Source organism: Myiozetetes cayanensis, unplaced genomic scaffold (genome assembly GCF_022539395.1).
Source record: "Myiozetetes cayanensis isolate MyiCay16 unplaced genomic scaffold, myiCay2020 scf2-11, whole genome shotgun sequence".
Taxonomy (NCBI): domain Eukaryota; kingdom Metazoa; phylum Chordata; class Aves; order Passeriformes; family Tyrannidae; genus Myiozetetes; species Myiozetetes cayanensis.
In genome coordinates, this window is record NW_026087411.1 from 84,992,365 (window position 1) to 85,018,629 (window position 26,265).

Below are 26,265 nucleotides of genomic sequence, written 5' to 3' on the forward strand. Positions count from 1 at the left end.
CTCATCAAAACATAACACATTTATTGAGACAACAAATGACCTACGTATGACAATTCTAACTGTTTTTAGATCTAAGAAAATTATATGAAATTCAAAAAAAAAGCCTGCATTAAATAATGACTTCATGTCTAGTGTAGAAATCAAACATTATTTATGGACTAAAGAAGATACTTAGAATAAAATATAGCATAAGAAATTAAATAGGCTGCTGGTTCTTCAACACACTGGAACTACAATAATGAAACATTTATGCAGTGGACAGACATCTCAAGCACATGCATGCCATCTATTTGACTACTGACTCTTTTTAAAATTTTTAAAATATTAAAAATATATGCTATGAAATACCTCTACAGAGTTAGTTTGGAACAGAACTGCATATAAGCCTGAGTGAAACGTAATGCTACATGAAGCTGACATTGGGAATGATTTCAGTTCCTAAGTTCTATCAAAAATTTTAAAATACATTTTCTATCTCAAAATATCTCTTTGCATTGTGATACTAGAGGACTAGTTAGGCAGAAAGGTAACTCAGCAAATATAGTATTTGTTTGTTTTCAGGCAGATCAGTTCCCTGATCTAGTTGTTTCTACATCCACACACATGTTAGAATTAGCAGAAGACCCAGCAGGAGGAATATGTGAACAGGGGTAGAAGTTATTTTACTTTTGCTAACAGCTGACGCTTTGATTAGTTAAAATCAACTGTGACACCACACCGCCTATTAGATAATGCTCTTATTGCTGATATCATCAGTTAGATAGATACAAAAGGAGGCTTCAATCCTAGCAATGCCACACTTTCCTAAATCTTTACTCACATAGATATGAGGATCAAATAACTGTCAGGTTCACAGAGCTAAAACCCACTGTCATTAGAGAGCAAGGTACTCTTGGCTGAGAAGCAACTAAATCAATGGCATACTTCCCAGGGTATGTTATGGGAAAACTATTAACATGCAGGAGAACTAGGCAGTTTTTGACATGACACTCTAGAAAGTGATCTGTGCTCTGTAAAATTGCAAGGCATAAAAGTTTATTTATGAATCATACACAAATCATACACAGATATTCACAGTCTGTGAATATCTGAACTCCAACTAGGCACTGGGTTGCAGGCTGAGTCACTCAGCAAATGCCATGACTTGAGTTTAAAAATCTCGCAAACATAAGCTTGAGTCTGTACAGATGAATGTATCAGGTCTCCTGTCCTCAAGCCAGGTTTATCTTCTCCTGCTCCAGTGCCTTTCAGCAACTACGCTTGAGGTCTCCACAGCACACTTGGAAACCGCTTGGTAAAATACTGAAGATAAAATGAGGAAGTTAATAGGAGTAGAGTACAGGAAGGAATAAAGATGATTTTAAACACCAACTGTAAATATAGAAATCTGCAGAAGAAACAGAGATCATACAAATTAACTGTCTTGGTGTGTTTTTCAGGTGTGCATTAGCACACTCCTTAGCAAAAACTTTTAGCAATACCCTATGAGGGCCTTGCACTGGTTGATTGAATAAAAACATCTGCAGGAGAGAAAGCTCTGGTTTACTAAAGATAAATTTTCAGCTTCAAATACTAAATGAAGCTCTGAAGATGATTTCAGAATAGCTTGGAGCATGACAACTTTGGGCTCAAGTAATTTGTCTAACAGGCATTGACATGGAAACAGATGCAGCAGAACTCTGATTTAATGAAGTGGGTAACACAGAGGACTCAAGAACTGCTATATTCAAAAATATTTTCAACTACAGCAAGAATTTATCAGGAGGTTCTCTTTCCAAGTGACTTGGAGTGACTTATTTGAATATTAATGACCAATGGGACTAAGGTGAGACTATGCTGATATGTTTATTCAGATCAGCTTTTGGAAATAGCTTGTGGAGTCTGTTAAACAACTTCGCTGCTTGTTGTCTTTCAGCTTGCGAAATAACCTCTCCAAAATGGAAACACAAAGCATACTAATTCTTACCAGGTCTATCTCATAATAAGTTGTCATCTTTTTCTTCTACAGTTCAAGAGAAAATTCAAAGCAAGAATAAAAGATATGAAAACTTTTTACTTAAGCTATACATACACCTTCAGAGGATGGAAATCTGAATGGTTAATTGTTTCCAGTTTAACTGCCCCACTCCTGAGACAGCTTTGATGTTTTATGCAGAATTCCTAAAAAATTCCTAAAGAATTCTTCAAGCTACTCTAAAATGAGACATCTAAAATATGAAAAAACATCGGAACAAATGGAATGATCTGGCATTCTATTGAGCTAAACAGAATTACAATCTGCAAAAGAAATCATCATCCTGTTTAACCTGGAGAAGAGGAGGCTCAGGGGAGACCTCATCACTCTCTACAACTACCTGAGAGGAGGTTGTTGTCAGGTCGGGATTGGTCTCTCCTCCCAGGCAGCTTTCAGTAAGGCAAGAGGGTATGATCTTAAACTCTGCCAGGGGAGGTTTAGGTTAGATGTTAGGAAGAAATTCTTTACAGAGAGGGTAATCAGGCATTGGAATGGGCTGCCCCAGGGAGGTGGTGGATTCTCCGTCCCTGGAGGTTTTTAAGATGAGACTGGATGTAGCACTTAGTGCCATGATCTAATAACTACAGTGGTAGTGGATCAAGAGCTGGACTTAATGATTTTGGAGGTCCTTTCCAACACAGCTGATTCTATGATTCTACGATACCACTAAATTATAAAATGTATGTTGGCTACAGTGACATAGGTATTTCACCCATCCTCTATATTTAAATTATATCTAGAAATTGTCCCTCTGCAGGTGAGGTTTTAAAAACACCCTTTTAAAAAGAAGTATAACCGAGCAATCTCTCTTGAACGCCTGGGGTTTCTTTATGCATGGTAAGAGACTGTTTTAGAAATACCTCCACGTTTTATTTGTATTTGTTGAAGACAAAGTGACTTCTCCCCTCTACCGTTATAATGCTCTGTTGCTTTTCTTCCTCACCAAAAAGTCCATATTCTGTTTGTGCCTCTGAGTTTGAGAGTGCATACAGTGAATCTGCAATGGTAGAAGACTCATGTGGTCCCTGAGCAACCATGACATGCCACTGGAGAAGGCTGACTCTCCCATCAAGGGAACCATCAAGGCCAGATGCAGCGACTTCCTCTGTCCTGCCAGAAGACTTTCTTCTTTCTAAGTACTGAGGGAAGTGTAGGCTGCTGGCCTTCATCCCAAGCCACACCTGAATCTGGCTGTTTGTTTAGCACTCAGCTCATGATTCAACAGCAAAATAACAAAGTTGAACTCAGTGGATTATGTCTGTCAGGAAGAAGACCCTCTGTTTCCCTTGTACTGAATTTGTTCCACCTTTCCTGGGCTGGGAAAGATGGGGAGGAGGAACAGAGAGAAAGCATCAAGCATGGTCATGCAGCTTAGTGGTTAGGATACTAAGGAAAATTAGAGGTCCCAGTTTGTGTGTTAGTTGCAATTAGTTAGTTAGTAGCAATTCAGCCTCACTGAATGACTGTTCAGTATCGATATGAAACTATTTACTGTGAGTGCTATATAGATATCATCACCCTGTCTTGCTCCCTATAGTCTAGCAGTCTGTAAAACATGGATGCCAGACTGGCTTAAAAGACAGTTTTTCCTGTGTTGGTAAAGAGAGAATTTTATGGTGAGATAGGAGAAAAAGAAAAAAACTGAATCCATGTTTTCTACTTGCCTTTGTATTGCAATCACACAGCTAGTGCAGAAAACATGGAACATCCCTTCCTAAATGAGATTTTTGTGGCACGACTGAGCTTTTCCTACCCCTTTCTACTGTATGTGAGGGCTGTAATTCCCTCAGAAACTGAAAAACTGTGCCTTCACAGAAATAGAGATTAGGACAAAAAGTGGTGATGATGAAAGTTAGTGTTGAGTGCTAGAGTGTTTACATTTTATTACTACTTCTTTAGGATTTACCTCTTTCTTCCTATAGTTGCTCCTTCTAATTAATTCACCAACCTCAGTAGGGGACATTCAACTTTTACTACTGATTTCCTACCCACCACTCATACAATCTGATAATCAGTCATCTTAGCTAACAGACAAATGAAATGAAAGCAATTTTGAAGATAACATTTTCACCTTAAAATATAAAGAGAAGTAAATAGTACTCTTCCACAAAGCAGTGCTCTCTAAAATGAGAATATTTTACTGTTGCAATACACCTGAACTTATCATTCAGAAAAAAAATATCATGGGCTAAGATCCTCTTATTTGGTATCTGCAATGAAGTAATGCCTTCAGGTTTCTATCTGGGCTCAAAAGTAATATGATACAGTTCTACTGCAAGGCAGAAAACTGCTGCTCTTTATAGCTTTGTATTTGCAATAAATTTCCCTGAAATGTTATGTTTAAATATTATATAATTTTTAAGCTTCAACATAAAATATATGTTCCATGTAATCACTTCTCTTTCAACTCTTGATATTAAAGCTTATGAAATATTTCTGTTCCAAAGGTGCACTATTTATCACATTAGGAGAGTTGCTGAAGTTTGCAGCAACTTTGGTAGCAATTACTAAAGATTAGGTCTGGGTTTTTAAACATTTAAACGTTTATATTTTATACATTTTATATTTTTAAAAGTTAATAGCAGCTAGTTTCAAATGCCCAAACTATCTGCACTCTCTGTGTCTGCATTACAGAGAAAGAAACCTATAAACAGGTGAAATTCAGTTTTTCCAGTCACTTTACCACTGTGGAGCTGTTGCTTCTTCTACAGCAGCAAGAAGGAGAAAAAGAGATACGATGAACTGCAGATGTGTTAGCATCAATGGGAAGAGCATAGACATAAACCAAAAGAGGGTACTTCACAAATACTTTTACAGCTCCTTAACAAGTAACAATGTTAGCAATTTTACTGATTATAAGGCACATTTTAGAAGTAATTTAATAGTTCATTATAATTAAATTATCTTCCATATTAATAAGTATTTATATTTCTAGATTTACCTCCCAAAACCATAAAGAATGCAAGAGTTCAGAGCTTTGAAAATTGGAGTGTGCCCCACTTTGACTACAAAAAAGCCCCAGATGACTAACCTCTACAAAGGTATACCTCATTATGTGTTTAAAATGAGGGAATTCAAAATGAGAAAATTAAATGGGCATTAAAATGAGGACATTAACATGGGGAAAGAGAAAACCAGACCAGATACATTAAGGCCTAGATTCAGCCAGAGGTTGATGCAACTCTTGAGATCACAGCTATCTTTTGAGGCACCTTACTCTAACAAGGAGCTTTGTCAGAAAACACTGACTCATGCACAAATCATCTTGAGTTTTATTACTCAAGGGTTCCTTTATTACTCAGAGGAACCCTCACATAGGGTTCCTCTGAATGCTGCCAGGGATCACAGCTCAGCAGTCAGCACCTTGGTATGTTCAGGACTCATCACTAACTCCAACAGCATCTGTCTTAGGAGCAGCTCATGTAATTCTCAAGAGCCCCCTAAGCACCAGTGATTCTAAATAACTGTTCTCATAAACATATCCAACTAAACCACTACGAACACCACTCAACTTCCTAACAGGGAACAGTAAAATTGAGCAAGTCAAACTATGAGGAAATTCCAGTGAAGCCCATGAGTTGAATGAATGGACCTCACTGCATTTTGTGAAATCCAACCAGTACAGGAATGACTGCTGTATCAATATGATATATAGCAAATATTTTTTTCTTGAAGGTAGGTGAAGGGGGATCAAAAGAAGATACTCACCACATCAGTGTCCAAGAGCATTTTCTATATATAGCCCCAAATGCCTTGCCCAGCATCCCATAAAACTTAACAGTCAGCCTCCTACCATTCCAAGTCTCCTACCCAGCTCTTCCTTGCAGATATTAAGTCCACAGAGGGCCACTGAACTAATGCCATAATTACAGTTTTATGCTAAATGCTTTCCAATCACATACAGTCTTAAACTGAGTCAGTAGTGCACCTAAATATAGAGTGAAGTCCTTTTTAAGTATGTACTACAGTGCTCTGATCAGTAACTCTATTGAATAAACATACCTTGCAAAAAAATGGAAAGTAGGAGCAGCTGCAGCATGATATTTATGTTATGTGTGTGGCATCTAGCATAATAAAACTTACTGTATTTTCAATTAAAAATTAAAAGTCATAATACATTACTGTATTATGAATTAAAATAAATTTTATTTATTAAAATAAAAAGATATACTGGAATTTACCTCTATGCAAATCCAGAATAATGCTACCAAAGTGTTTTCATTCTCTCAAACAGTGGAACAGCACAAATATATGCATACTAGCCTCTACAGCTTTACCAATATACAAGACAAACATGCTTAAAGGTCTTCTTAAAGCTCATCTTTAAACCCCTTTGACAAAGCCTCAGAGTCTTCAGGGGTTTTTTAATTCCTTTTTTCATTTAGCTTTTTAGAATTTAACTGTTTCACATAAATTATGGAGCCTTTCCACTGGAATGGAAGGAAATAAGGATGTGAGCTCTGTGAAAGTCTCAAAACAGTTAGAGTGGAACAGCCATGAAGACATATACAAATGTTGCAGAGCAGACATTCATCTATTCAAAATCCATTAATAAATGTTCAAAACAATAACTTCCATGGTGCATTCTTGGAAAACTATTGCTTTCTTACTGAGACTAGAAGACTGAGAAACTGAGTGGGAAAAATCACAAAAATGGAAAAAATGCACCAGAAATGGACTAGAAATTGCAACGACCAGGTTACAATACCTCTAGAGAAAAACCAGTTTGTTTCAATACAACAGAAAACTTAGTTAAATTTAAGGAATTATTTTGTATATACATAATTAAGTATTGAAAATGTGATCCAGTCCATACTGAGGGAAAATTTTTGAGAGGTTTCAAGAATTTTATATGTCAAATAAAATAAACATATTTGCAAATGCTAAAATAGTGGAAGAATCAAATCCATGTGAGCTGATTGCTCTGAAACAGAGAAGGGAATATTTTAACAATATGCAGCTCAGCATAATTTCTCTAATGAATATATTTCTTTTCTGAAGTAATGGGCAAACACTGATACTTGGGAAAGAAAGAAGTATTTCTGTTAAACAGTGACAAACTCTTTGCAATGGCCATTTCTTTAATAGTTAATATTTATTTTTCCCTATACCACTTAACTTTTTTTTTAAATTTATTTAAAGTAAGTCTTCTTCTGCAGCTTTCAAAAACTTTTCACAGATTTTGGCAGCAGAAACAAGATATAGCCTTCAGTTCTTAGAAGTCTCAGTCATCAGTATTACTGCACCACCGTATTACCTTTTCATTAGAGCTGTCTACTTTTCATCTGTCTGGGTTATTTTCTTGACTCTCTCAGCATTTTTTCAGGGTCAAGACAGGAGCATAAGGTTTGCTTTGGTAACATTTTTAAAGGAATGACTATCTCCATAGTGTGTGAAGCAACAAGATACATCACTGAATATCATACAGACTGTTAGAATGGGCTAATATAATTTCTTCTCAGCACTTGAAATTCATTCTAGCTTGGACCCTCCTTTCTAGGACTGAAGCATTATCATGTAGAAAATACATGAAAAGATAAAGATTTAAAGTCTAGGGCAACTGGTTTATTCTCCTTACTATTGTTTTAGCATTAAAAAGAGTAGATGTCTGTCAGAACACCGGGTACCAAAAATATTTTTCTTATAACAACTGACAGAGAATTTGCTTCATCAAAGTTGTCCTCATACTCTGGGAAAAAAATCTGAATAAAAGAATTTTCAGTGTTCTTTTCATTTAGCACTAATCATACTTTCAATTTTGATTTAGCTTCCACATATACTTAAAAACAAAAGAAGATACTAGAAAACTCAAGGTTCTAAAGGATAAGAGAAAACTGTAACATTGAAGGTTGATGTTTTATAACAATTATTTAACCATACATTGGATCTATATTAACCAAATAAGAAAAACATACTGGGAAACAAAAATTATGCTTATGATAAATAATATAGAGTTGGGATTAAAAAATGTGTTTCATAATGTAAAATACACAAATTTTAATCAATGTGTAAACCCAGGTAATCCAAATGAGAAAACTGGCCTTTGACTCTAAACAAACATCTCTGGTGAAATCCTGGTAAAAGTCCTCAAATTACATATTACCTTTCTCTCCTGCAAACTTTATCAACCCCAGTTTTACTGTTTTTTCTGACATGTTTATTGGTTGGGAAGTACTGCAGAGACACTGCATCTCACCCTTTTGCCCTGAGTGAACCTCTTCTGAAGTTAATGCCAAACCATCAAATGAGCTGTTCTAATTGTACAAATTCTTGCTTCTGACAAAGGATCTCACTGGAAGTTTCCATCCCAAAATATTGAGGTATTTTAATAGCACTCATATCCCACAGTTTGACAGTTGAGGACCTAAAACCTTGTTTCTCTTGTTTCTCTTCCTTTTAAAGAAGTTCTGTGTTCACAATGAGGTGGTGTCAAAACAGAAACACCTGTACTAACGTTGTCTGCATATTTAACTGGAACAGGTTTTTGAACCAATCTTCGAAATTTGCTACATGTTACAAGTCAGATGCCCAATTTTTTATTTAGTAATTCCAAAATAAAATTTCTGATTTTGTTTCAGCTGAATACCTCACTTATCCATTATTTTAACCTGTGCCTCCAGCAGCATCCAGCTCCTCACAGTTTGATTCCTAAGTGGCAATGCAGATGTGCAAAACATTTTCAGCAATTTGCTTAGAAGTCTATACAGTTTAAATTTACAAGGTTATAGAATAATCATTTTAGCATTATCAAGAAAAAAAATCCTCTATATAACTTCATTAACATAATTTCAAGTATACTTCATTATCACAGAAAATCTTTACACTTTTAATTAGAAAAGGAGATCAAAGTAATCAGTATGTGTTTCAAGAAAGAAATACTTTATCTGTCACATTATTAGAATGCAAAAAATTATACAAATATGAGAACAGCTGCATGGGACTGGATCTAATTCTGCCTAGCTCTCTACACATCAGACATCAGCAAGGGCCTAGAGTAGGGTCAACATACCATGATACTTTCATGGCCTAGTTTTTCATCCTCAAGGGATTTGCAGGCCAGGGTCTTCCTATACTAGAGGTGATACAGCTTTGTTTAACAGTTGTTGAAGGATCTTTCTTCCCTGAATTAAGCTGGAAGTGTTTTGTTATCTACAGATTCATCTTAGGTGACATCAAGAACTAAGTTTAATGCACATCAGATGGGGGCAAAAATGATGTTAAAGAACTATTACTTGAAGACATTTCTGCCAGGCTCTAAAACACAGTGTTCTTGAAGGTTATATAATATTTTAAATAAACAGGTTTATGCCTTCAATTTTCAGGCCAAAGTATCATTCCAATACTACTGACTTTACCTTGGTATATTGCTCACGCTCATGTTCTTGGCTAGAACCAGACCCTGATGTCTGATTATAACGGTGCACTTTCATTTTCATCTGTCTCGTTCGCTCCTCCACTACTAAGCTTGCTGCAAAAACACACAATGAAGATCAATTAAAAATAGTGAAAAATTTTTGTAAAAAACAAATGGTTTAGCATCAATTTTAGCTTATTTCCACCTCCACGAAACAAAGAAATGTACAAACATGTAGAACAAGCAGGGTGTAAACACAGAACAAGGGAACACTAATGTCAAGAAATCAACCATTTCCACTGCGAGAGTCTTTACCTGAAAATGGGCAGACATCCCAATTCCTACACATAATCAAGCTGGTGCAACAGATATGAAAAGAGTGAAAGAATTTAGCTGATACACTGAATTATAAACCTGCTAAATATTCTGGATGCAGGGGAAATAAATGCATGATCATCTAACAATGTATTTGCTTAAATGTATAAAATATTACAGTGGCATTCTAAGAACTAATCCATTAAACAGGTATTAAAATTTATTTTTAAAGTAATTAACTCCTACTACCATCTTGAGACATAACTGCTTGCCACAGCTGCAGACAGCTGAGAGTAATAATTTCTCCATTCTACCAGTCATACCAAAAATAAGGTATTTTTGTAGCTTTGGATTTTTTTTTAAAACAAATATCACTTTAAAATCAGTACTTTGCTCTCAAGGGTTCACTTTTACTTCAAATATTTTTTATTTTTTTCTGCTGTTTTAATTTTTCCTATGGCAGTGTTCTATTAAAAACAGAAATCTTCAGCCTTCAAGAAACTGGGGGGCTATAAAGAGCATCCTCTTCAATTTGAACAGGTTAATTAATTAATTAATTAATAGGCAATTAATATTGGCTGTACCTGCCGCAGGTAGATGACCTTGCACTAACAGAGAGAGTAGTGTAAAAGCCTCTGGGCTAAGGATTCCTTAAATTAAGTTAACCTTTGTGGTAGTGAATAAATTTCAGAGTGAACTATGTATTCTGAAATTTGGAGCCCTGTAAATGCAAAGCAATACCAGTGACTACAATACCATGAGAACTGGCACTTTTTAACAGGTCTAGAACTAAACCCAAATATTTACCAGTAACTATTCTAAATCACAGGATTACTCACTATGTTCATTGTGGTTTAACAGGTTATAACATCCCAGAACAACTTCTTTTAAGCTGGCATTTGTGGTCACAAATTAAGGACTGGAATTTTATATGGGAAAACCTCCATAAAATCTTCAGCTTTTGGGTCAACCACGGATTTATATTACTATCTCCAAAACAACTACTTTTAAAAGTCAAACAGCCGCTCCCCAGACCAATGATGGGAGAGAGATAGCAATTTAAAAGCTGCATGGAATCAACTTGCAATCACAAAACACAGAGAATTTTAAAATACTGGAAAATAAGTACTGTTTCATGTTTGTTAAAGATCTGTATTTTGAATTAAGAGGTACTGAAGTTCCATATGTGGCTTTTATACTGTTAATTAACTGTGGCATTCTTTACACACCTATTTTTTTGTTTGTGCTTTGCAAGCACAAAAATACAAGGGTAAAAAAAACCAGTCAACTCAGGATTGTACATTTAAAACTGTATGTTACTGCAAAAATTATGACTGTGTGCACATGTACCATCTGTAATATCCTTGTAGAAATAACAGAACATCTATGTGCTGGTTGGGTATGAAAGAATATACAGAGACATCATCGTGAAAAGTATGTTACTTTCATGTCCTCCTTTCACATTTCTTATTTAAAAATAGGAAAATTAAATACACTAAATTACATTAAAAGTCTCCTACAACTGCAAATTTAAGGTATGAAATAAAGTTATCATAATCCTCAATCTCCCACACGCAGAGTTCAATCTATCAAATTCTGCACATGCAGAATGTCACACTGGGCCCAGCAATTATTCCAGATGACTAATTATGTCAGTAAACGTGTACCTTAATTGCAATGAGTCCAGTTCCACCATCAGATATGCAGGCACAGCTCCAATTACTTCAATGGAAGTTGCATGGAGGTATCTGAAGGCAAAATTGAGCACTTTAGGTGAAATTTTTAAAGATGGCCTCTTACTTTAAGGACAGATATGAAAGGATTAAGATATATCAATTAGGGACTGGAGTAAAAAATTTAATATCTTAATCCTATCATACATGCATGAAATAGACTGAGGATATGAAATCAGAGGGAAAAATGAGACCCCTTTAAAAATTTAGCCCTATCTGTGTATGGTGCACAGATTAGAGTTACTCTAAAAAAATAACTCTCTCATTGTGTGAATTTTAGGTGCTTTACCCTGTCAACTGTATGTTATACTAAACAATGTATATGATATAATGTTAGTCTGTATTAGTTATGATGCCAGAGAAAGAGTATTCTATTATGTAATAAAATGCTGTTTCAGAGATTATTAATGCAGTCAAGATTGGGTAAATATTCAACTTTAATTCTGTAATTCTTGATTTTTGTTATTTTTAAATCCTTAACCTTAACACACTTACATTCTGGTTTTCATTGTTAGATATCATTATATAAAATAACACGAGAACAATTAATGGGGACTGTGAAGTAAATCTAAATTCTCTAATGGAGAAATTTGAGATTCTGCATGGAGTAAAATGGAATTTAGCACCAACTGGCTGTTAATTTATTTCTAAGCATGTAATTGTATGAAACATTAAGTCTGCTCTAGAAAATACAACTGTGTTCTTTCTAGCTTTGTTTACCAACTACATCTGAGCATATGTTGTGTGTAGCTCAGTTCGGTGATAAAAAATTTCATCTGCCTGACAAGTAGCCCTGTATAACCTCTACATGTTAATCACAAGAAGCAGAAAAAAATCTAACACGGTAGCAAAAGCACATTAGCAAAACTGTAACAACCATAGGTAATGACACCAGATGATCACATTACTTTCTTGGAACACAGCTGGTTACCACAGGTAACAAAAACTTGACACAAAAAAAACCACTTCAAGAACTTAGCCTGCCTCTCAGAAAAATTTTGGTTATATTTTCTTTTCAGACATCAGTATTTACAGAGTGTTTTTCCTAGAGGTCTTGAGAGGTGAGACTACACAGTAATTTACAGATCAAAGCACTGTAATCCTAAGACCTTTAAATTGTACAATGGCCATAGAAATTAAAAACCTGGAGATTTACCATAAGTGTCTTAAATTAATGGTGTAACTACAACTATTACAGTTTTGTCAACAAGTTACTCTCTGGTGTCAGAAGTTATGCTGCAAAGAGCTATAACTCTGATGTTTTCAAGAGCTGATGATTCAGATATGAGATCGATCAGTATAAGAAGTAACTGAAAGAAGAGAACTCATTGATCAGACCACTTAAATAAGGGGTCTGAGTTTATAGCCAAAGATTTTACTACTATTAAATCACGTGAAGGTTGTACAACAATAATGTACATACAGAATCGAACCATGCAGGAGAGAAAAGACAGACATATGAATGGAATCAACATGTTGTATTTCAATTTCATTGATTTTATTTATAAACCAGTCTGACTCCTATAATCCCAGGAGTACTGGGTTTGGCTGGGATGGAGGCAGTTTGCTTCACAGCTAACTGTGTGGTGCCAAGTTTTAGAGTTGTGACTAAGTGTTGATAACACACTGATGTTTTAGCAATTCCTGAGCAGTGCTTGCATAGCACGAAGGCCTACTCTGTTTCTCATGCTGCAACCCACCATGCCGTCCCATCTCCCCCTAGCCCCAAGTAGGCTGTGAGACAAGACAGGTGGGACAGCTGACCCTGACTGACCAAAGGGACAGTCCACATCATATAGCATCATCCTCTGTAAGAAAACTGGGGGTAATATAAAATACACAAGTCCATAATACACTACGTAAAAGAGGTAGGGAATAAACTAAAGAAAATAGCTACAGGTCTCATTTTCAGCCTGCTATCAACCCTGAAAGAAAATTAGCTAACAGGTTTTTTTCCTTAAAGGAGAGCACCACATAATTTTTCTAACACTTTATCTCTTTACTAAGACTTTATGTGCTAGTGATACTCCTTCTAATATGTGAGCATTATGGTAAGATTTATAGTTACATCTGAAGGCATTAACTAGTTGACAGCCCTCGTTTTTATTCCTATCCTTAGAAAACTAGTATGGGCATGCTTCAACCCCTATCTGCTGTTTAACTGATAGAGAAGTTAGACCTGGCTAGAATCTTAACTGTTCAGAAAACATGCCACCTTTTCAATTATGTACAAAACAACACAACAATAATACTACAACAACAATACACTATACTGATGTATTACATGTAGATGGGCAGATAACTTTTTTTTCAATAGAACTTATGTAGACAGAACGTATCATGGCACATTTCTGTTATCCACAGAATGTGAATCTAACAATTCAAGAAATGTGATTTTAAGAGAAATTAAATTTGCATTGGCATCAACAACAGACCAATCCTATGAAAATTAGTGAGAGCTGAAAAAAGCACCAGTAACAACAGTGACCAGTGCAAAAGAAATGAAAGTATTTTTAAGGTCTAAACTTCTGTATTTAAGGTTTGAAAGGGGCTCTAAACTCTATATTAATTACAAAATTATTTAAATGTCATGATGGTATAAACACCCATCTATTAAACTGATAGCATAGTATATGAAAACTATGTGGGATCATTTAAATAAGGCAGCAATACTGAACTAGCAAGCAATGGCAAAAATGCTATATCTGCCTTTCTAGCTCTAGTTTTTAATTCCTGAGCCTTAATTGTTTATTTTTATTTAATTCTTTAGGTATCCCGCTCTTTCATATTACAACAATCATCAAAGAGACTTTACATTCTGTAGACTTTGGAAAACAGTGACTCTTGTCAACAAATAACATCTAAAAAGAACCCACTCATACACTTGACTAAAAAGGTTGGTAAAGTCAGATAAGTATGAACACATACGTTTAAAAAGTCAGGTGGTTAAGCATAGGAACGGTTTTCCATCACTTGCAGTCATTAAGTGAAAATACCTTTCTAAAAGGGCATTCTTGTTCAAACCCAAGTATGGGTTTAATGCCAGAATGACTGGTGACACTATCTGGTCTGTGATTAGAACTGATAATCATATTTTTCTTTTCTAGGCTACAGAAAACCTATGGATGCCTCAGCACTGGCTGTACCATTCTCTGTAATGGTGGAGTCTACAACAAACACAGCTTTTTCTCTTGAGGTACTTCTTGTTTCTATTCAAGATGATCAAGACAGAAAGAGGAGGTGTAGGCAGGAAGTCCTAACTACAACTATTAAATCTTTGAGTAAGCTACGTAACAAGAAGAAATTGGCATAAAGATTTCAGATAGCTGTAACTCTTTCCAAAACACATCCTTTATGATGCAAATTTCAAAGGAAAAAGTCTCGAAGTGTAAAATGACAGAAAGATTGCTTGCATAAGGAAGCTACTGAGAAGTAAGTTGAAGTGAAAATTTATCTCATAAAGACTATTTTATAGCAACAGTGTTTCTGGGGACAAAACCAGCATGTTCTGGCAGAGGAACAGAGAATTGCACTTATCACAGAAACCACCAGAGGTCTGACCTATTCTTCAATTTCAGTCTTCGTAATCAGTAAAAAAGCTGAACAGTGACAAACAGCTAGAGCTATAATGCAGCATATAGAAGTATGTACACTTAGTCTTTCTACACAGAAAAAGCTAGGAGTTTCATCTGTCTGTGCTAATTAGAAGCTCTGTGGATGGGAATCAGGGGGACAAAAAAAAACTGGTTTGAGGAACTGAGAAGCGGTGGCTGAAGAAGAAACTAGGTAGAACCTATGTCCATAACAAAGACAGGAAAATAAAGTAGTGATGTGATTTGGATGGGAGAATCCCCTAGTGTAAAGCTGCCTGTGTGGCACAGAAAAGAGAATTCACACTGGTATTGCACCAGGATGACCCATTTCAGAAATAATACAGAGTCTCCAGTTTATTTCTGTTCATCCTTCAGGATGAGTTTTGCAATATGTACACACAAAATATTCTTGTGACAGGTCTCACAACTTTAAAAATTCAGAGCAAACTCTACCATGAAATTTAAAAAGCATACAAAATTTTGGAACCACAAGCAGATAAATGTTTTGAAATATAAGGCTAGTAACACTGAAAAATCAGTTTGTTGCTAAGATAAAGAACTTATTACAGCTTCTTTGCATAAACAACTTCAAAGAGTACTTCATGTCAACATACAGATAGTAAGGGAGAGGACTCTGAAGCCTTCTCTGCAGCTCCAGTCCTTCTACCTGACTAGAGCTGCTGTGACTACCTTAAGCTTGTGTGCATTAATTTCCTTTCCATGGGAGCTGATCCTGCTCTGGACCTCCTCCCAGTCAGAATTAAGGCATGACAAAAGCACATAGTCAGACTTCCAAGCTGGGAAATGAGCTTGGATCTCCCAATACACACAAAGGCATGGTGGCCATCTTGAGTTTCAAAACTGACTCCAGAAGGAAGATGAGCCAAAATAAAAATCTGAACTGGCTGATGAAACATTCAGTTGTTCCTCAAAGATTTTCAAGGATGATCCACACAGAAGCTTCCATTTAAAATGAAACAACAAGAAAACAAACATATATCTCTTAAAATTTGGAAAAGAAAGTAAACCACTGATTTTGACAGCAAACCAAGTCAGCATTTTCATAATCTAATGAAGACTTTCAACCTTTCCCACTGATAAAACGTGGGACAGATTGCTTTTTGATTACTTTGTTGCAGATTTATCTGGTCAGTGTTGTTCACATCTATAGTACATGCTTTCACTCATATTTCTGTCTCTTCCCACATAATATTCTGTAACTCCCCCATCCTGATCTCCCATTCACCTACTATCTATTCCTTTAACCTCTTGTCAGAAGTGACACTGGGCTACTAGTGTAAGTAAGTCAGCTCAATTTAAGATGTTCATGGTCCCCAAAACTGCCAGCACTCTACTTCTTCCCTCTCCTTTTGCCCAGCTCTTTTCTGTCTCTGGGTTGCATCTGCAATCCTTGAATCAGAGGAATCTGCATGCAAATATCCCACCACCTTCTATACATGCCCAAAACTTGGGCCAGATCCATCCAAATCTTGTGGAAACAATTTTTTTTACAAACCTGATACGGGCAGTCTAGTTTGTCTGCATAAAGTCCATTGTTTTAAACAAAACACCATCCACTGCAGCCCAAATCACGGGACAAGGTTTGTGAACTTGAAAGAGGCATAATCAACAAACAGGTAAGATTGATTTGTACTGTTCTGTTTGAGAAAAATATAAATATTGAAGCAAGCAAAAATTACAGAAATAATTTGTAAAACCAACCACTCTTAGCACTTTCTTATGACATTTCACAGTATATTCCTAAACTTGCAAAAATAACTTGTAATTGCTAATGCCTAAATTAAATATTATTTCTTTTTCATCTTTTTTTTTTTTAGCATTATTGTGAAAACTTATTCAGGTATGTTTGGCATCGGTGTTGGAATTTGTAGCTAGTGGTGCAGCTGCTGTATTTTTACCTAAGCATTCACCCTTTCAGGAAGTAAAGAAACTGAAGGGAATTCTTTGATTCGAGTTCAACTCATAGTTTGGCTTTGACTCACCAAAGCCTGTTTTCAGATCAGAATTTCCTAAGACGTGTGGGACTCAGGAATAAAGGTTAGAAAAGTTTAATCTGCATCATTAATGTTTGTGCAGCATAGTATTTGTTTTTTAAATTAAAAGGTTGGGGTTTTTTCTTTTTTTTTTTCCCTCTCCAAACTTCATTTGAATTTTGATATAAATCCTTCTTTCAGCTAAAAGGAAAAAAAATAGGACATTTCTGCAATGTTGTCTTTAGAGACATGACAGACTACACTTTTCATTTTGTGGAACAGCCTTAGATACCTGTTGTTTGATTCCCTGGTATCAGCACAGACATGGAGAATTGATAGGAGGTCAAATTCATAGGAGGTGAGCACTGTATGTCTGTCCCTAGAAACTTGTCCTACATCAGCATTAACTTTCTGAGTGTCAAAGGATTGACATGCAAATAGAACACAGCTCAGAATCTCTCTACATACAAAGGATAGTTTCTGTCATCATCACCTCCAACTGTTCCTAAGTGCACACCTATGAAACATCCTTCAGAGACATCAAGGGCCATGGCTGCATCATTAGAAGCAGATGCTGTGCTCAAGAAATTTGAGGAAAAATCTTAATTCTTTGTGTGAACTTTAACTCAATCAAGCCCCTTCTGAGCCAAGTAAAATATCATGACCACTCCTGCTGAATCCAGTATATTGCATTTCAATAGGAACATGAAAAATCACAAGAGAAACCATTTTCAGATTTTAATGAGGGGCATCAGATAGCATAGAGATATTTGAGAAAGAACTTTATCACATGTCAAACACTGTTAATGGAATATTACATGCTGACATGGCATATATTGAGGGAAAAGCCAGTATCAACAGTTGCCAAACATTTGTAAAAAATTACATAAATATTTACCTTTTGTGGGAGAGTTAAAAGTCTCTTGCTCTTCAATGAATTAAATGCACGGAATGATGGAAACAGAAAAAGAAATCAGCAAATTTAAAGTTAGATAAAGAAATGTGTTACATGTGACAATGGTATGTACAGTAGGCGGTACTCCAGCATATGTAAAAGTAATGTAGAAAATTAAAATGATAAACCATGACAAATAATAAAGCCTGTGACTTTTTCTTTAAAATCAAGAGGAACAATGAAGTTACAGAGAAGCAGATTGTGGAGTCTTTAAGTATTCTGCTAGAGCAGTACCATCATACCCAAATTTAAGAATGACATAAAAATCTTAAAATTGCTTTAATCATTCCCCCTCCTGAGCCACATAGTACTTTTTCAATTCTGAAGCCTTTTCTGCAATAATGAGTGTCACAAATTTATTTTCTATTAACTGAAATCTATAATACTCAATAACCACTGGACTATTGAAAATCAGTTTTTAAGGAAAACATACAAGATTATGAGGCTTGTACTTATTTGCAAGAGTTAGCAGTGCTAAAAACAAATACTCTCCAATCTTTACTCTTGAGTAAAGATTCCACAAGCTGCTTCAAAATATGAAGTGCCACCTAATAATTTAAAAATAAAACCAGGTATATGAGGACAAAACAAACAACACTGAAAGTCTGAGATCTAAAACTGAAGTTGACTTTTTCTTATATTGATAGATCAGCAAAAAGATTTTACTGAAAGGGTTTGATCTTTTATCATTACCCCAACCATACTCTCACTGCAATGACATTTTAATGATCAAGTACATACAAACGGAACAGTTTTCACTAGGAACTATTTTTTTTTTTTTTGATCTTATATTGGTTACAAATAAAAAGATACTTGCAATTCAATGTATTATTTGACAACATACTGATTTTCTGTACAAAACTATGACTCTTATTTGTTTAAAAGGAAATACAGGACATCAAAACACTTCATTCCTCTGTGACGTGACTACCATTGTACATATATTACACATAGGAACTTTATACGTGTAATCCCCATTCAGTACCAGTAGAATGTTCATATAGTTTTCCCTCATGTAACAACAGCAGCACACACACACACACATGCACTTCACCCTCAATACAAGATATGTACAAACCTTGTGCAGCCTTTTCCAACATAACCCAAGATACAACAATGCCTAACGCTGGATGCACTTTTGCTTTTCTCAGTGTCACTCCTAAGGCCTATTGCCGCTGGAAACACACACACCCACCCTACTTCGGTTATGTTTGCAAATGTTCTTTATGCTTTAAAAGACTGTTAATTATCACAAACCTTCCTCTCTTTATAGGACTTCTGAAATAGGAAAATACATTGCTGAAGCTATGAAAAAGAAATCATGCTGTGAAGACCCAAATAGAAGCAGACAGAGGGAGATAGACCTCTTTTTGCAAGAATTAGTCCTGAAAGAGTGTTTCTATACTACAACCATCGCACATTGCTGGTCCATAAATGTCACAGTATTTTTTTGTTATCTACTTGCTATATTTCCTACTATAATCCCTACTATTATCTACTGCAGGTAGAAAGGAGTGAAGGAAAATGTTCCAGATCTTCAGGGTGTATTAATTTTCTTGATCAATACAACAATTAACCATCATATGAAAATGCAGAGACCCACCCTCAAATCTATTCAAGCAAGAATTCCCGTGATGTTTGATAGCTGCAATGACAGCGGACAGACTGAGTAAAGATCACAGAGGCGTGCTTTGCAAAAAGGTATCATTTAAACACAACACAACTACATCACAAAGTTGTTTTAGAAACAGCTGAGAAACAAAGTCAACCCAGAATCCCCATCTCTCTTAACAATTTGCACTGTTCCACTCAAACATGATGCAAATAAAAAAACAGTGAAGCAAACCTCTTACATCTTAGCACAGAATGACATATTGAGAATACACCATTGTCCTTACCATGGCTTAGAATTTCACTGCTTTAGTCACTGAGCCAAAACATCTTCATAGCATTAGGTCCTTTTATAAAATTATTAGTTAACACACAAAAAAATAAATCCCACTTCTTCAGTAACATAAGGTAGGGTAATGACTATTAAACTGTGATGTCTTGAAAACACACACAGACTCATCTATACAAAACTAATTTTCAATATTAAAGCATCTCCAGACTTTTAGATACAACAACATCCCATGTGTCTTGGACTCTAAGAAATACTGCTGAGAGGATTGCAAAGGAAAGAAATACAACTATGTCTTCCTTGAATATTACTGTAAGTAAAATAAAAATCATATTGCCTAAAAATTACAGAAGCCTATAATCTTAACTGCAACCACTTTAAAACGTCTGTGCTTGCTGGAGTTGCTAGAAATATTTAGTTAGAATTGCCTAAAATGAAAATAACTATGCCTCTCCTCTACTTCAAAACTACACAAAGCTGTTCTCCCCATTAGAACATAATGACCAAGAAGCCCTTTATTTTTTTGCCTGTGTGCATAATAATGATGTTTTGAGGTTTTAGTCCTTAAACTGGATTTCTCTCTACATTTAAGTTTTTTATTTTGTTCCTGATCAGCAGCACCAACCCTATTTCTGTAATGGAATAGGGAGCACTACTTTGGTCTTCTGTGTACCAATTACTTCTGTGATTTTTATTTTAAATAAAGGACCTTGTAAAACCACCTTATGTTTTCATAAGCTGAAATTTTATGATTTCCAAACTGCCAGCCACAGTAGTAAATAAGATAAAATCATCTGGTAGAGACAAGAAAACGACCTTTTTTTAGTTCTAAATTTGACAACAAAATGGAATGTCTGAGATGCAATGTCAGTCCTTAAAGAAGCCTTATTAGCATGAATATGGTCACTTGACACGATAGGTAGAGATTAAGAGTCAAAATATCACTCTGTTTCTCCAGACGGAAAGCGCTACCAGTCTCTTGCTCCTTCATTAACTCTCATTTGTTCAATGAGAGCTTTAAAGAGTAAGAAAATTACTTCCCTGAAATTACTTCCCTGGATTCTTCTATGTCTCCTGAATATGCAAAGAGCAAATAAGGAGCCCATCCTTGATATACAGACACGTAATCTTTTTACAGCAATCACTGTGACTTGTTTAACAGACTTAGATTCATAGATGTACGTATTTAGATGTGTACTCAACCCTCAGCGAACAATAGGATTTGTAAAGAGTGCAAAGAAGTACTTTACTATAAAAATGATAGTTTATGGAATATCATACAAGTTTTCCTGGAAACACAGGATGTCAATACTGACCATCAAAATGAAGTTGCATTTGTAAATGAAGAAAACCCATTTTTAAATGTTTCCTATGACATTTGTATACTGCACTACATTTTGACATCATCTCCATCTATGGTGACTGTGAATTTAAACCAACAAGGACACAATGCAGTTTCAAGTACAGTTAATGTAAATATTTTGCAGAACTCAGAATGCTTTGGATTCAGTCCTACATTAAGGTCAGATCACTTCTAGTCACTACATTTGACAGTGATACTCATTTGACAGGGATTAAAGAGATGAAACTAATATTAAAATTTGATACTGTAAATCAGAGCAAATACTGCAGTCTTATAGACTCACTGAATTTAATTGTTTGAAGTAGTATAAAGTTAGACATACTTGCATATTTATTTCAGTAAATATGACAAAATTATTTAAAAACCTTTTATAAAACTTATTCAATTTACTACTTCTCTGCAAATACATTCCGAGCCTGAACAGAGTATTAAATGTGGGTAAATTCAGAAAACCTCCCTTTCAGAACCACAAGTCAGTCACTCAGACAAAACCAAAGTACTATTGTAGAGAAGGAAATCTCTTTAGCCTTTAAATCCATGTGCTGTATTACAGCCATATGACACGGGTGGTATGATACATAATAATAAAGCAAATGATATGACGCATCCTACTTGTGCATTTTATATGTAAGACGCAAGCTTATCAACCACAAGTGTAAGCAAGAGTTCACTGAAAGAGCATGAGTTTACAGGTGTTCACAGTATCAACAGCTTTCTAAACTCAGAGAAGCTTTAGTCTTCTGCTCAACTTTTTTTTTTCCTCTTCTGTACACATCCCATCTCTATTCAGTTTCATGTTAAGTTCTGCATGCATTTCCAATGCCTTCAACAAAACATAAACTCATATTTTACTCTCACACATCAGCTATCAAGGACAGCAGAAAGATGATATATGAATATCCAAATAAAAACCAACCTAAAATTAACTTAAGAGCTGATTCATCATTATGTATTGCACCAAGTTCTGACACTGAAGAAGAAACATGAAAATTGAAATTCATTACTTATTACATTTCCCTAAGAAGCACTCAATTTGCTAATATGCAGAAATAGGAACTGCAAAACGAGAAGACCTGAATATAAAGTTTAAAATTATTAAAAGCCACTTATATTAGCATATTTATCATTCAAAATAAATAGATTTATAAAACAAGAGTACAGTTTATATGTGCTAATTGAAGGTTTAGTATGTCATCACCATAAAATTAATGCAAACTGATTGCATGTCAATGCAAGCCATCATACACGAAATCCCCCATGGTAATCTCTCATGATAAGGCCATCATGGTCAGCAACACCATCTATCCAAGAGTGTGATTAATATACAGTTCTGTAAAGCACCACAATATTTCATTAGAAGCATTTCTTTTATTTCCAGATAAAAGAAAACCTTGTGGTATGTGGCAATCTCAGTCATTGCTTGTAGTCAATGTGAAAACAGGGTTTTTAAAACACAGAAGAAAACATGAATGTGCAAATATTAGACATGTGCCACTTCAATTTACCATAATAATTCACACTCTGTATGTTGGTAGAAAAGGAAACAGCAATGTACATATTATTTGATATGAGTATGTAAAACACATCTTCCATAACCATTAGGTCTATATTGTCTTTTTCATAAAAGCAGCAGTCTTTGCCTGATCAGTTTATTCTTAAGCAGGAAAGGGCTTGTGACTTGTGCTTTAACATTTCCCCTGGTGATTATTTTCATTCTTTACTCACTGAAGTATGAACTCCAGATAAAACCCAGATTTTTTATATTTATTATTAATCTATGTTAATAATGCACAACAATAAATATAAACCACAAAATAAGAAATGAGAAAGACTGTCAAAATGTTGCAAAACTCTTTGCCCCTGTTCTTTTTAGCTGATAACATATGAGGTATGTGTTGGAAACTACCATGACTAATAGAAATTTTAAACATGAAAGGCTACTAGAAAATTAAGGCAATTAAACCACATGTAATAATAACCCACCAGTCAAACTCCCAAACTAGATTTCCCAAACTAAAAAGATTCTTTCATTCTCTTCTATTGTTTTATTGGTAGAAATGCAGCATTGGGCGCATATTATGCAAGTAGACTTTGAGTAAAGAAAGGTAAGAAATCAAAGAGTCTGAGCTATCATAAGCTCATTATTTGATACCTTGCTCTATACTGCCACTTCTTACTGGAACTTGCGGTAGCTGTCTTCCCCTACGACTGCTGAAGGATGTGTCTGCAGGAGGAGACTGTGTGGGACTTCCTTGTTGATGTGTTCTGCAAATGAAATTAAGATAAAAGCAAAATAAGCCAAATGAAGAGACTTTTTATATTCTGAATTTGAAACACATATTAAGTTGCAGATACTGAAGAGAGGTGTGAAAAAGTCTGCATTTGGTCTATGCCATATGCATATACCCAGGTCTAGATATCTAGTAAGCTTATAAGACATCACATTTAATTTTTCTAACTACCTTCAACTAAGAAGAAATTATTTTCTTTGTTTTGTTTTGGGTAGGTTTTTAAAAATTTATTTATTTGGGGGGGTAGTTGTGGGGGTTTTTCCTTTTTTTTTAAGATAAAGTACTAGTAAAAAAACATTGAATGAAAAGCATTTTTTTTAGAACCATTTCTGATCATGACTCACAATTTATACATTCTCCTGCACTGGTTCAAGGGCAATAAAAAATGCCACCTCTGCATCTCATTACCTTTTGTATTCCCTTTGTGCTGATGCAATAAATGCACAAGACCACAGAGAACTGGACAGCAAGTATCTATTCCCATAGGATAGCATGTAGTTTTTCCCTGAACTCAAAGAAGGAAAAAAACCTTTAACTTGTGGTGTGTGTGTGTGCTTGAGTGTGTATCTGTGCAAAGCTTGTACAAGATTTTTAATATTTATTACCTAAGTGAATATCCTAATTCTCTTGGTTGAATTCTAGCTAGCACTATTTCAGAACAATGTGACTACTTTATTTCTTACATATAGATGCAGCTTCTGAGTTTAACACTTCAAACACCTTTGGAACACTGGCATTTAACATAAGTATGGGTGCTTATAATAACTATAAGGAAAAAGTTTAAGAAAGTAAAACAAAGATGCGAAGCAGCGGACCACTGAGGAGAGCTTGCTATGAAATGTCCTTGCCAGTTACAAACTCACTATAGTGGATAAGCACTGTTTATCTACTACACTAAGGTTGCAAGTAGATAATTTATAATTTTAAGTAACAAATTTGTGCAAATTCAAAATACTGTTGGCTTTCACTACATAGATCAACTGACTTGTAACAGCAGCTTGTAAGATCAGTTAGCTGTGTGAACAGCACATGATTTTCCACACAGTTTTTAAGAAAAGTACTTTGATAATTTTCAGATGGATACAGAACAAAACACAACAATGGAGGGACAGAACACAGCCAACCTTTTACTCTTACTTAGCATAACTATTTAAATTCAACAGCAAAAAGTATCACCTGGATGGTGAAGATAGATGGCATAAAGGATATGGGAGAAGTGTAAATACCATGAAGAGAGGATAATCTATAGTGCCAGAATGAGTGAACGTGCCATGTATGCTCAGAAAGGTACAACACCACACTGAAACCTGGGAGGCAGAACATGAAGGCTATGCTGTACACATAATAGCAACCTTGTCAGAAGTGGAGAAGGTGGCGCCGACCCTCCAGATGCTAGGTGATGTACAGAGCATAAGGGTTTGATACTAGACTGCTCACTCGACCTTGAGCGAGTGTGATGTTTTCCCCTAATGACTGGATGTTCAGTCGTTCGTGGGGTTGGAAGTCCCCTCCGAGAAAGAGATGGTAGCAGACCCCTAAAACATCAGTGCCAAAAAGAAACTGTTCAGTAGTTAGCTCCAGGCAGATCTTCCCATGCCCTCCTCCATCAAAGAACATTGCAGATCCTGGCTGCAGGACCAGGATTGATGTTTCAGATAGAAGTTATTAATTCTGACTGCAAATCCGTTTTCAAAATGACAAACTGCAGAACACTCACCACAGCAGATACACATGACCCTAATTGTGGAACTGTTGAACTGCACTGCTTATAATGGAAAGCTGGCCAAAATCTCTAGCTGCACCTTAAACACAGCAAACACAAGCTAACAACACTTACGACACAGGGACTAGACCAGAGTAGGCTATGAATACCTACTTTTATCACAAAGTATTTCTGTTTCTAAAACATAATTCTATGATTCTATATCTTTTACCTTTATTAAAAATATTAACTTCATTTCAATCAGTGTCCTAAAAAATGACAAAATGGAGGCACATACGTAATTCCCTGTTTCCCTAACAGTTTGAAATAAGAAATCTATTTAAGTATCTGTAAGTACTAAAACAGAAATATGGTTTTGAAGGAACTATAATGAAAATTAATTATATTATGCAGTAAAATGATTAATTGTTTTAGCATAATAAAGCATAATTAATACTAGTTCAATAATTGAATACACTGCAAGTAAAGGATAAGCTGAAACATTTCAGGTTTGTAGAGTGCCAAAGTATTCTAAATGTGCCTTTTTACTCTTCCTTGGCTTTCCAGCAGTGCAGCATTTTGTAAATGGTACTATTATATCTGCTGTTATTTCAGAAATTTCAATGTCTTGTGACATCATTTCGTTGTGGGGTGGTTTTGCTTGGGTTCTTTTTGATTTCTGTAGACACACACCCAGCATAACTTTCCCACAAAATACAGTCAAAGTAACCAAGGAACTGTCTGGTTCATATGACTATCATACACTAAGGAGTTATCCTAAAAAAATCCCTATATATGAAATTACATGCAGATGCCTACCAAGGATAACAAACAGGTTTAGATTCAAAGCCATTTCATCAGTAACAGTTTATGTGGAAGGCCAGTCACAATGCAAAAAATTCAAGATTCTGTTGCCCTTGCTTATATTCTCTCTTAAACCCTAACACTTCTTCAGCTTAACTCCTGGCTTGCCCTGGTGATAACCGTGACATTCTTGAAGAGACTGAATCTCCTGATTCTGAAAGATGCTTATGATAACGAAGATGAGCTG

General features: G+C 35.4%; 1 protein-coding gene across 1 annotated transcript in view; it reads right to left on the minus strand.

Annotated features, from left to right (window-relative positions):
• RIMS1 (regulating synaptic membrane exocytosis 1) overlaps window positions 1-26,265 on the minus strand; it is a 319,930-nt gene that overhangs the window by 62,882 nt on the left and 230,783 nt on the right. Inside the window, 4 exon segments of the mRNA XM_050315904.1 lie at window positions 9,370-9,482; window positions 17,902-17,931; window positions 23,374-23,486; window positions 24,865-25,047. Coding sequence (XP_050171861.1) covers window positions 9,370-9,482; window positions 17,902-17,931; window positions 23,374-23,486; window positions 24,865-25,047 — 439 coding nt within the window.